We start from the raw sequence: 11,335 nt of genomic DNA on the forward strand, positions 1-11,335 counted from the left end.
ATGACTAGTTTTGTAATTGGTTAATGTTTATAACACAAGTCTCCTCTAAATTTTCAATACATGTAAAAATCACTAAGCATGCATGTGTGGTCCTTGTAAGGAACTCTTATACAAGAAAATGCATGAAAAAAGAAGATTGGTCTCTCTTACAAAATACACTGAATGACGACACCTTGAAGTGGAAATTCACTCGCACTGTGAAAGAGCTCACCGCTTTTAGAGAAATCAACAGTACAAAGTTATTTTTCAGATTTCAACAAATAGATGCACAAGCATTTGTCTGCTTTAAAAAAAAGTTAATTTAGTTAAGCAGAAGCAAATAAGAGAACAAACTCTTGAGTATGAAAGTGATACTGAATTTGCTTACTTTTAACTGTTCTGTCAACTGTCCCCTGTAACCTTGAAGTGTATTAGCAGAGGATATGCTAGAAAATAACTGACAACACAGTAGCGTCTAATGGTGCAAACCTGCAAAATCAGTATCTCTCTTCCCCCCCTTTACGGATTGGGTCAACCCCAATAAAATAATTTACAATCAAGGGAAAAAAAAAAAGTTTCATAGTGTAATAGGTCTGCAGCAGCAAAAATTCAAAACAACTGTTTCAGCTTTACTATGATACAACAAACCCCTTCAGTTTCAGGTAACTTTACAAAAGAACATTCAAAGCGAAAAAAAAAAGACAGATTTTCTGATAATAATGTACAATGCATGTTTCATAAAGATAAACTGAACTTCAGAGACCCCCAACCCCCATTCCCGTATTGGGGTGACCGCTGCACTGCACCAATACAAAACTTCTGTTTAAACTGTCAGTTACATGCATCTGGGTTTCAGTTGAATCAAGTTAGCAGCCAACCAAGATAAAGAAAGGTAAACACATGAGATATCACGGCTACTCAATTGTGTTGTATATTTTTTGGTATTTGTGAACCCTTTACTTGTGCAATTTATATATATCACACACACACACAAAATAGTAAGTGTCCCATCGTGAAACCTAAACCAAAGACCTAATTTTAGCATTACTTAAAACAACAAAAAATAGATTCAGTCATGCCATGGCGGGTCCCGTTGTCTGCACTCAGTCTATGCAACTGAAAGGCTGTACTGCAGTGGCCCACGAAGCCCGCTTACAAAAATGAAGTGGCTGCTCGGAGTTAGAATAAATATTATTTTAATCTTAAAACGTTTGGCTGCTCGTTGTGAAGGGCTGCAGCTTGGTCAGAGCATGTTTCCAATGAGATCCTCACATCACAGTGCTGCTCTCTACAGCATGTTTCCAATGAGATCCTCACATCACAGTGCTGCACTCTATGGCATGTTTCCAATGAGATCCTCACACGCATGTAAATCACACATATACTGTATTCATTTTGCGGCATGCATATTTCACAGATTATTAATAAAAGCAAAATGAGTGAATGTTTCTCCAGCAAACATTTCATGTTTTACAGTATCTAGTAATTCTACCTAGCACTAACCTAATTTCCCCCATGGAAAGATACACAATAAAATCAAGCAAACATCTATATTTTAACATATTAACAATATAATTTGCAAATAGATCTAGGATTTTACATTTTCAAAGCAATATTATATATAAGAATTAAGAATAGTAATACTGGATTTTTAAAGTATCTACCAGCAAGTATCTTACGAGGACACCAGTATGTGTAGTGATGTTTCAACTATTAAATCACTGTGCCTTGCTAAAATACAACGTCAGAACACAAAATCAAAATGTGTACATTACCAAGTGCAACAAGCATAGATCTTCTAATGTGTTCTTTGTAGCCAGCACTAGATTGCTCACATGAAACCAGCTATTAAATAGTGTAATATAATTTGTACACTTTAATTTACACAAGCATTAAAGATTCATGTGTTACATAATATATGCAAATGTATTCGGGTACTGGGGGGGGTAACACCCCCACCACTTTTTCAAGTAAACATGGAACGTATCCTTTTACAACCTTACTGTCCCTTCTATATAGGTCCAGAAATAAGCAAACCTTAAAAGCAGCAGTAATACTGTTTACACAGGTCTTCTTCACGTGAGCCCTCAACCCTCACAAAATGTAAACAAATGAAGGAGCACATTGTTATCTTTATTAATAACTCTTTAGCACATTCCAAGGACGACTCCATTCCCCAAAACCTCTCCGTTTTGATCTCTTAAGTGCTCTGCTTGTGCAATGCTTACCCCATTGCCAGCAGCATGTTTCTTATCCCATGCACTGCTGCGCAGATGCAAGGCTGGTTAAGAGAGAGCGCATTGTGGGCTAGCTGATGATCTTGCTGATGGCCTGGAGAGAAGGGAAGTCGTCATCTTGCCTGTGCTGGCTCTTGTGTGCGATGAAGTCCTTCTCTGTCAGGACCTGTCTGCAGGAGGGGCAGATCCGACAGTCCAGCTCTGGGTTGTTGTTGTTGCCTGTCTGCCAGGCGTTCTTCTTGTTCTTTTTGGGCTTGCTGGAGGCCTGGCAGTGGTTGTGAGCGGCGAGGAGCTCCTGCTGCTTGCTCGTGTCCGGCAGAAGCACCAGCAGCTCGTTGAAGATCCTCTTGAAGTTCTCTCCCAGCAGCTCTCTGCAGCTCTGGTGGTACTGCACTGCAGACATGTGGCCCTGGAGCAGAAGCAGTGTTGGGAAGCGTTACCACTGTTGATTCAACAGGAATGCTAGCGCAAAACCAAACCAACCCCCTCCCACCCCCCCCAAAAAAACCCCCACGTTTCCTTAAATGAGATGCGGCTATACAAGTCGGTATCCAATTTAAAAAATGTATCACTTTCGTTTTGTAATATACAGGTGCAACAAGTATGATTGCAGTCCTCATCCGTCTTTATTAAAATAATAAATAAAAATACTTGTAATTCTGGATTCATATTAGCTAAAGCTCCATCTTTTTTTTACCACAGCTTTCAAAATAACAACAAAAAGGGGCAATGATAGGACCACACGGATCAGACTCATGATACAAACATGTGGCTGACAGTAATAAGGCTCAATTCAAACACGAGATGACCCTGCTGTGCACTTACAGGGTCAGGCACTGAAGGGTTTACTCACTCACTTGTCTAAACTGTCCAGAGAAAGTTTTAAATTGGTTGAACTTGGACTCCTCGTCCAGCAGGAAGTTCTTTATAGACTGGATGAGCTCCATGTTCCTGAGCTGGAAATTCTCAGGCACGAGGTAGGTCCCTGTTGTAAATGATGGTCTGAAAACGGAACAAGATTCAAATGATGTAAACGCACGCACGCCGGACTTATTGCATGGACACCTCCTATATACACTTTGGAGAGTTCTAATGATCAAACGGGGCGTGAACTGCATTAACACACTGAAATGACTCATGTTTGAAAATGTGAATTGTATGAACACGTTGCAATGACTAATGTTAATAAAGATTCTGCTGAACCCCCTTAGTTTTAGAACTGAAGGCTCCATTTCTAGTGCTGTAAATACAGAGGTGTTCCAGGCAATGCAATTATTAAAACTGGATATCAATGCTTTACTATTCAACAGTTTTCATTTTAAACCAGTTATCCTGCAGGCCCCACCCAAATCTGAAGGAAATGTTTCACACAGACTGCAGGTGTTCTCAACCTGTAACCACACTGCCCCCGAGAGGAGAGCTCAGGCACACAAAATGAGAGCAGTATTTCCCCACACTTACTCGTTGACTGTTGGAATGGTCGGCTCCAATACATTTGCATTCAAAGCAATGCCAGTGAAGCCAGGAGGAGGTTTGCTCGGGGGAGCCGCTAGTCCTGGGGGCGGAGGAGGGGGAAGGCTGGAGTGCCCTCCCTTCATTGGGAACTCTGTGTTAAAACCTGAATGAAAGCGAAACGGTTACCAATGAGCAACTGCACCCCCGATACAAGCAGTTAAAACAATCCCCAAATCTTGTATTGAAATGATGCCGAGCCCCCTCATTCATTGCAATACAGAAATCAGGGGAAACGTCTGGTGATGACATGAACATATCCAACGTTACAGTTTGGGAAAGGAGGTGCCAAATTGCCCAACCTCTACACAACACAAGACTCCCATTGCTTAGCACTTGGATCCATTTCTGGTTTTGCTACAAGTTTAATAAGACACACCTGAGCTTGTTACTTATACACTGGGGCTAATCATGTGCAAAAATAATACCTGGATTGGGTGAAACTGCTATGCAATAGGAGTCTTACTTCTTTCCCTGCATCAAATGGTGTGTGATCACCACAGTCACTAATACAATTCAACCATGTCAAGGAGGGTTATATTACTCTAATACCCCATCTATCAAACATAGCAAAACAAAGACAGACCGAGTACGCACACACACTGCACATAACGGAGCACAGGTTACCTGGAGGAGATTTTTTAGGCAGCAGAGCAGGGAATTCTTCTTCAGGCAGCGGGCAGGGCTCCAATGTCAGTTGCTTTTTGAGTCCAGGCGGCTCCTTTTTAACTAGCGTGCTGTTGTTCTCTGCAGGCTGTTCAGAATGACCATTGATCAGGAGGTTTGTCTTGGAAGCCGCGTTACTGGCAGGCTGTGTGATGTTCGGAGGCGGCTGTTTAGTCTCTGGGACGTTCTCCTTCTGGGCCACGTTGGTGGTCATTCCCACAGGAGGAGTCAGCGATGCTGTGAAGGCAGGGCTCTGCTTCTCCATGCCCATCTTCTTTCTTTTGCCCACTTTGGAAACGGTCTGGGACGCTGACGCCAGGGGCGCCGATCTCCCTGTTAATAGAGAGGAGATATCCAGCATGGTGGGCACGCTACGGATCTCCTGAGTCGTCTTCCCACCGCGGTCGTCGTCTTCATCCGAAGCGGGAGACAATTTGTTCCTTGGGTTGCTTTTGTTACTGCTCGCCGGCAGGGGTTTCTTCCTTGGCTGAGTGGAAGCTGAGGAGCTGGGGGTGGGGGTGTTGAAGGAGGGGAAGGGGGAGGCAGCGGGGCTTGGTTTGCCAGCGTTCTTGTTGGAGGAGGTGGACCAGGCAGAGGTAGTGCTGCCGCATTGTTTCGGAGCTCTGATTTTGGAAACCAGTGCCGGGAAGTCCTCTTCCTGGAATGCAGAAGGTTTCCGGGGCTGTGCAGTGTACGCTGGGGTCATCGGGGACGATACAGACTTGCTCAACAGACTTGGGAAGTCGTCTTCTTTCAGTTTCACAGCAGCTGCTGTATTAGTGCTGGAAAAAAAACAGAGCCGTTAACAGCACCCAATTCGTGCTGACCTAGACATACACAAGCCCTCTACGAAGTTCCTGGGGAAAGTCTGGCAACAGAATGAAATGTGCTGTACCTTGGAATAGGTGCTGCCATCACTCCCAATGCAGGGAACTCTTCACCCTTTAGAGGACCATTACTTTTTACTGGTTTAGCAGCATCTTTGGCACCTTAAAACAAGGACACAAGTTTTCTGTTAGGCATGGTTTTAAAAACCTAAATCCTATTCAACGCATTAAGCAAACTGAATCACGTCTGTTCACTACAACGACGGGTTAAACCAAAGAGCTAACAAGCCGATGCAGTGCTTCTGTCTCAGCCTGTCAAGTCAGCGTGTTCAGCACAGATGTGTTCCCCACCTGCAGCTTCGCTGGCTGGCTTGGCTGGTGCTCTTGCATGACGGAAGTCTTCAGCCTCCGTGGCCTCTTCTTTAGGTTTTGGGATCTCTCGCTCTTGTGCCGGTCTCTTTTCTTCCTGTCTGCGCGCCGCCACCGACGCTCGCACTGCTGCCGCCACCTCCCGGTCCTCTTCCTCTCTGCAAAGCAGGAAATGCACTTTAGGTAGGTCTGTGATCAGCACAGTGCCCCCTGTGGGTTTAGATGCATCATCCAGGAATTTACTAAAATACTAAAAGGAACTTCAGCAATTCAATGACACATGTTTCGAACAGAAGTCCTTTTCCATGTGTTCACTGAATTGAAGTTTCTTTCAGTATGTGTTTGGACTGGGTTAGGCGGGGCTCAGTTCATTTTAAAGATGCGTTTGCTGCATACCTGTTGTACCTCCAGCTGCCTCTCTTGTTCTGCTGCCCTCCTCGGCCGCCGCCACCGCCTCCTCCTCCTCCTCCTCTCCCTGCCCTCGAGTGTCTGTTAAAGCGATCCACTTCTTCATAATCCTCCCCTCCTACTACACCTGGGAACACAGCAGCAATGATTTGAGATTTCTACCCATGCAAAAAAATACCAATTTTTTTTTTTTTCATGATATTCACTTAGAAGTCATTTTTGACCAAACCTGCAAATTGCTTTGATGCAATGCGAAGGTGTTGTCTGTTTAAATAAGCAACAATTACTTAAGGCTATCCTCAGCGTAAAGAAATAAATAAAAAATAGATGACCGAGTTTCATCCATGCGGGGGTCCACATAACGAGAAAGCATTGAGAATGTATCTGAAACTAAAAGCAAAATGAAATCCTCGCGCTCACCCTCACTCCTCCGCGGGTGTCGGGACGCGTAGTTAAACTGCAGGTCTATGTGCCGGTTCTGACGAGCCTCTGCCCTGTTCTTGCTGTGGCAGGCTGCCTTGTGGGCTTTGTAATCGATCTCTGTGCGGAAAGCGTGGGTGAACTGCTCAGCGCTGCACCTCCCCTCCTCACACAGATAATGCTTCTCACGGAAATGTTCTCGAAGATAGTCATAATCACTGCAAACGACAAACAGAACGACATCATCACCCAAGCAAGCAATACAATGAAGGTGAATCTAGGTAGGGAAACATGGTGTAGGCTGCAGCCTCATTACTAGCGATTTGTTTATCAAGCTCAAAGCACTGCACTGCTTCCAAGCTGCTACTAATTACAATGTGCAGGTACAAACTTTACAAATAATGAAATAAAGCATAGGGATAATTAAAAGCACAGATTCATGTATATGTGTAGGGACCAAAAAAATCACAGAAGTGTCCAAACAGGAAAATAAATAAATAAACAGAGAAGTCTTGCAAGACCTGTAGTATTCCTGAGCACCATCTGAATCACAGAAATGACAGAAGTAGTGATCTCTCCTCAAGTGTTTGAGCAGCTCATCGTTGTCCAGATAGCGGTCGTCACAGAATTTGCAGAGAGGGTGTCCGCGGTGGGAGGTGTCATCGAGGTCCCCTTGCGTGCGATGACGAGCCAGCTCCTTACGATTGTACCACTCGCGCTCATGAGTGAAAATCTGAACAAGAAAAAGTTATTTTATTACCACTTCCAAAGACAATCACATATTTTGTTTCTGTCGAACACGTAGATGAATGACCTCCTGTTTAAATTTAGATCTACAGCCTGATTCCGAGCAGCACAGTCACACGTTTCAACATTCATGGTTGCGGTGTGAAGTGAAGCGGTTTCCTTTTGAGAGGAGGTCAATGTGCTCGAGCAGGGGTGTCCAATCAATCACGCTCCTGGAGGGACACTCCATTCCGGGTTTAACAGGTAAAATGAGACAATCAACTACTTCAGGGTCTGGATGGAGGCTGAATTGGTTCAATTAAATAATTTACGTAGACAATGGGATTGGCCATATATCCACGGCACCAAAGACAGAGAAATACAACATTTTTAAATGGTTTTAGAACCACAAAATTGACTAGCGGGACGTCATAGCCAAACAAAGCGCACATTCCAGTGTCTTACCTGGAGATGCTTTGCACAGAGTTTGCAGCAGAACAGCTCATGCTGTTTTCTCATGTGCTGTTCCAGTTCTTCAAACTTGGTGAAGACCCTCAACTCTGGGCACTGCGGACATTCGTGTTGTAAAATCCGCCTGTCAAAACAACACTGGATTACAGCAAAGGGTCTCCCCAGGAGTAAAGGGTGCAGCTCACGCACTGCAATGTAAGATTGATATGGTCTTATTCCTATTTAGTGCAATGAATGTTCTTTGTTTCTGTAAATAGTGCATTAATCTGGCTCCTCACCAATAAACTCCTGCAACACTGGCTGCTGTTCTCCTCCTTGGCTCGGCCACAATATCTCCTCTGGTCACAATGCTGCCTTTTACTGGCACAGTTATACCACAGCATTGTTCATTTAAACAATGCACTGTCTGATCTACAGCCTTACACACTGCCTAGGGCTGTGTGGTCCAGTGGTTAAAGAAAGGGGCTTGTAACCAGGAGTTCAAATCCCACCTCAGCCACTGACTCATTGTGTGACCCTGAGCAAGTCACTTAACCTCCTTGTGCTCCATCTTTCGGGTGAGACGTAGTTGTAGGTGACTCTGCAGCTGATGCATAGTTCACACACCCTTGTCTCTAAGTTGCCTTGGATAAAGGCGTCTGCTAAATAAACAAATAATGAATACAGCACACTGTGAGGCCAATGACTTCACTAAAAGCAACATAATGACGTAGTTCAGTTTACTTGTAAAGGGCAAGGGTGTGGAAAAACAGGGCAGGGCAAGGCAACAATCTCTCAGATACTCTCATCATTCCAGTGCATTAAGTAACAGCAAGACAACCAAGTCTATTTTTAGTCTTACATTTAATTTAAGCAGATGTACATGTGCTTACCCAGGTACAAAAAATAAATAAACACTGCCTGGGAATTTCTGAAGTCTAATACTATTAAACAATTACTTTTGAGCATTAGGTTAGCTTCTTTGTGAAGAGGCTTACCTGAATTGCGTGTGGATATCTGCATCGCTGAAGTAAATATCGTGCTTTTTCTCACACTGGAAATGCTGGGTAGCTATAGTTGAAAATGGGTCTCGTTTCTTTACAAAAAGAACCTGTAGGGAACACACACACACATAGAAACACATCAGCATTGCTGAGAAATACATATATCATCATTCAAGAAAGATCCTTCAGGCATTAGCAATTCCACCACATTACTATTACACACTCACTCCGTTTTGTCACTAAACTGTTGATTTAATTATCTCTTTTAATCTAAAAGAAGCCAGTAACAGATACATTCAGACATTACTGTTGCTTTCACTGGTGTTTACACTAATGCATAAATAAAGACTAAACCAGTTTTTCTAAAAATGTTCAGTGTCTGTTAAACTACACAAGCTTCTCAAAGCACACAGGACTAATCTCCTGGAGAGAAGTGGAAACTGAAAGTAAAAGCCATGTGCATTTTCAGAATCATCCAGAGTCTAAATAATAATAATAATAATAATATATTGATGGACAGTCTTGTAAAGACTGTCCAGTATCATTATATTTCACAATGAAAAAGCTTTTCTCTAACACTGTACAACACACAGGTGTGTCAGACTACAACTACAAAGGTTCAACATTATCAGGGTCATAAAAAGCAGAGTGACACATATGCACACATGAGTTTCTTCCCCACCCCACAACACCCCACCCCACCCCACCCAAATAAAACGAGTGTGCGTCTGCAGTACTCCAGAGACAGGAGATGGAGATGAGACTCCCACTGCATAGTAGTTTGATCCATTCCTGGTTTTGCTAGGCGTTTAATAAGACACACTTGAGTTTGTTATCTACACACTGTGGCTAATCAAGCGTGCTGGAAAACCTGGAATGGGTGTAACTGGCATGTAACAAGAATCTTTTTTTCACCCCTGATTTGATCTCTGTACAGTTTGAGGAAAAAAAATATATATATCTAACACGTGACGTTTAACAGTTTTTCATAATACTCCTCTCCAAATACATTAAACATTACACCATAAAAATCGTACATTTCACAAAACTGTTACTTTTAGAAGCTTTAGGGGCGAGAACAGAACTCTCGTCATATTAACGGTATATATTTAAAAAAAACGGACTATTTATTTTTTTAAATAAACAGCGGCCTGAAAATAAGCTATATATTCTATTTTAAAAACAGAGGCATTTTGCTTTTTGTCGGACAAACGAGAAACAGCTTTGATGCTGGTAAACCCATACGGTATAACTTAGTTTATATATATATATATATATATATAAAAATGACCCATTTTTTTTTTATGATTGTTGTGCTTTGCTTCCGTCTTCGCTAACGAGGCCTAGGTTGCCACACTGCATCCCCGGTCTCCAGTTTGCCGAGCTGACTGTACCTTGTCGAGCTCCTCCCGGCAGACGGCGCAGTACTTCTGCTCACACAGCACCCTCATTTTGGTGGAACAACGGTAGCACACCGGGTGATCACATTTCCCCAGGGCGAATATCTCTATCTCCTGGCAGCACAGCACACAGCTTCGCTCGGTATCCTTGAGAGACTTTGATGCCATCGCTGCGACAGGTACAGATTCCTGGGCTTTGCTTTACAAATGAGCGAAGAAATGCAGGTACGTTATTCTCTACCGGCATGCACGTTCTCTCTGACGTCATCACGCCAGCCTAACGCGTTTCAGTCGGACGATGTCATGGGTTTGAATCGCTGCGTGTGCAAAGTGAGGACGCGCCCTCTACTGATAAACACACATGTCAAACTTAAATCCAAGTCGACAACACTTTATTTATAGAACCCAAGAAGCACAAAAACATACTACCGTATTTACATGTGTTTCTTCTAGAACTATGATTTTTTTTTTTTTACCGCTATCCTATTCCAAATTACGAGACTGATTTAATCGTGTAACAATTTTTTTTTTTTTTTTTGTTCCTGGGTAGTAAGTGTTATTTCCTAATTGCTTATGCCTCAAAAGTATAGAAAATGGCTATTATTCCCCACAAACTTTGCTTTTGTGACCAGGACAGTGATATTTTGAAATTTACCTATTTTCCAGAACATTCCAGATAGATTCAGTGTTGAGTAAACTTGGAGTAACTTCTAGAACTCTCTAGAACTTTCCAGTAATATAAATAGTAGTATAAATACAGGGGCCTTAAGCCCACCAGTTCAGTTTAGTTCCAGCTGCCTAAGTGGATACATATCTGCATTTTTCTGAGATGGCATCAAGGTCATAGGAGACTTCAAAATGGTGGCATTCCTGATGGGTCTCCAAGGCGGTTTTACCAAGTTTCCCTGCTATCTTTGCCTTTGGGACAGCAGGGACACCAAGGCGCACAACCAAAGGCGGGACTGGCCACAGCGGACCAAGTTCTCTGTGGGGAGGAACAACGTCAAGTGGGAGCCACTGGTGGACCCCCCGGAAGGTGCTGATGCCACCACTGCACATCAAATTGGGCCTTATGAAACAATTTGTCAGAGCTCTAGATAAGGAGTCGGCAGCCTTCAAGTACCTTCAAGACTTCTTCCCTAAGCTGTCTGAGGCATAGGTCAAAGCCGGTGTCTTCGTCGGACCACAGATAAAGAAGATCCTGGAGTGCAATGAATTCCCCAAGAAGCTCACTAGTAAGGAGAAAGCGGCTTAGAACAGCTTTGTCGCAGTGGATCAGGGCTTCCTGGGCAATCACAAGGCCGAAAACTATGTGGAGCTGGTTGAGACTCTGGTGA

General features: G+C 43.3%; 1 protein-coding gene across 1 annotated transcript; it reads right to left on the reverse strand.

Moving 5' to 3' along the window:
* Nucleotides 1–549: 549 nt before the first annotated feature.
* Nucleotides 550–10,337, reverse strand: LOC117418166 (E3 ubiquitin-protein ligase ZNF598). The gene is made up of 12 exons (XM_034030828.3): nucleotides 9,993–10,337; nucleotides 8,593–8,705; nucleotides 7,610–7,739; nucleotides 6,940–7,151; nucleotides 6,419–6,636; nucleotides 5,987–6,125; nucleotides 5,573–5,748; nucleotides 5,290–5,383; nucleotides 4,356–5,176; nucleotides 3,678–3,834; nucleotides 3,074–3,218; nucleotides 550–2,625 (listed from the first exon to the last, which is right to left on the reverse strand). The coding sequence occupies exons 1-12, from the start codon at nucleotides 10,164–10,166 to the stop codon at nucleotides 2,287–2,289; spliced, it is 2,718 nt and encodes a 905-aa protein (XP_033886719.3). The 5' UTR covers nucleotides 10,167–10,337; the 3' UTR covers nucleotides 550–2,286.
* Between the last annotated feature and the right edge of the window lie 998 nt (nucleotides 10,338–11,335).

The sequence above is a fragment of the Acipenser ruthenus genome, chromosome 13 (genome assembly GCF_902713425.1).
Source record: "Acipenser ruthenus chromosome 13, fAciRut3.2 maternal haplotype, whole genome shotgun sequence".
NCBI classification, from domain to species: Eukaryota; Metazoa; Chordata; class Actinopteri; order Acipenseriformes; family Acipenseridae; genus Acipenser; species Acipenser ruthenus.

Excerpts from the sequence above, each read along its gene's own strand:
- LOC117418166 (XM_034030828.3), bottom strand. The coding sequence starts at position 10,166 with ATGGCATCAAAGTCTCTCAAGGATACCGAGCGAAGCTGTGTGCTGTGC. Across the intron at positions 5,749-5,986 it reads GGCAGCTGGAGGTACAACAG|AGAGGAAGAGGACCGGGAGG; the intron begins GTATGCAGCAAA and ends CCTGCTTTGCAG. Across the intron at positions 2,626-3,073 it reads TCTCTGGACAGTTTAGACAA|GGCCACATGTCTGCAGTGCA; the intron begins GTGAGTGAGTAA and ends CTTCTGCTCCAG.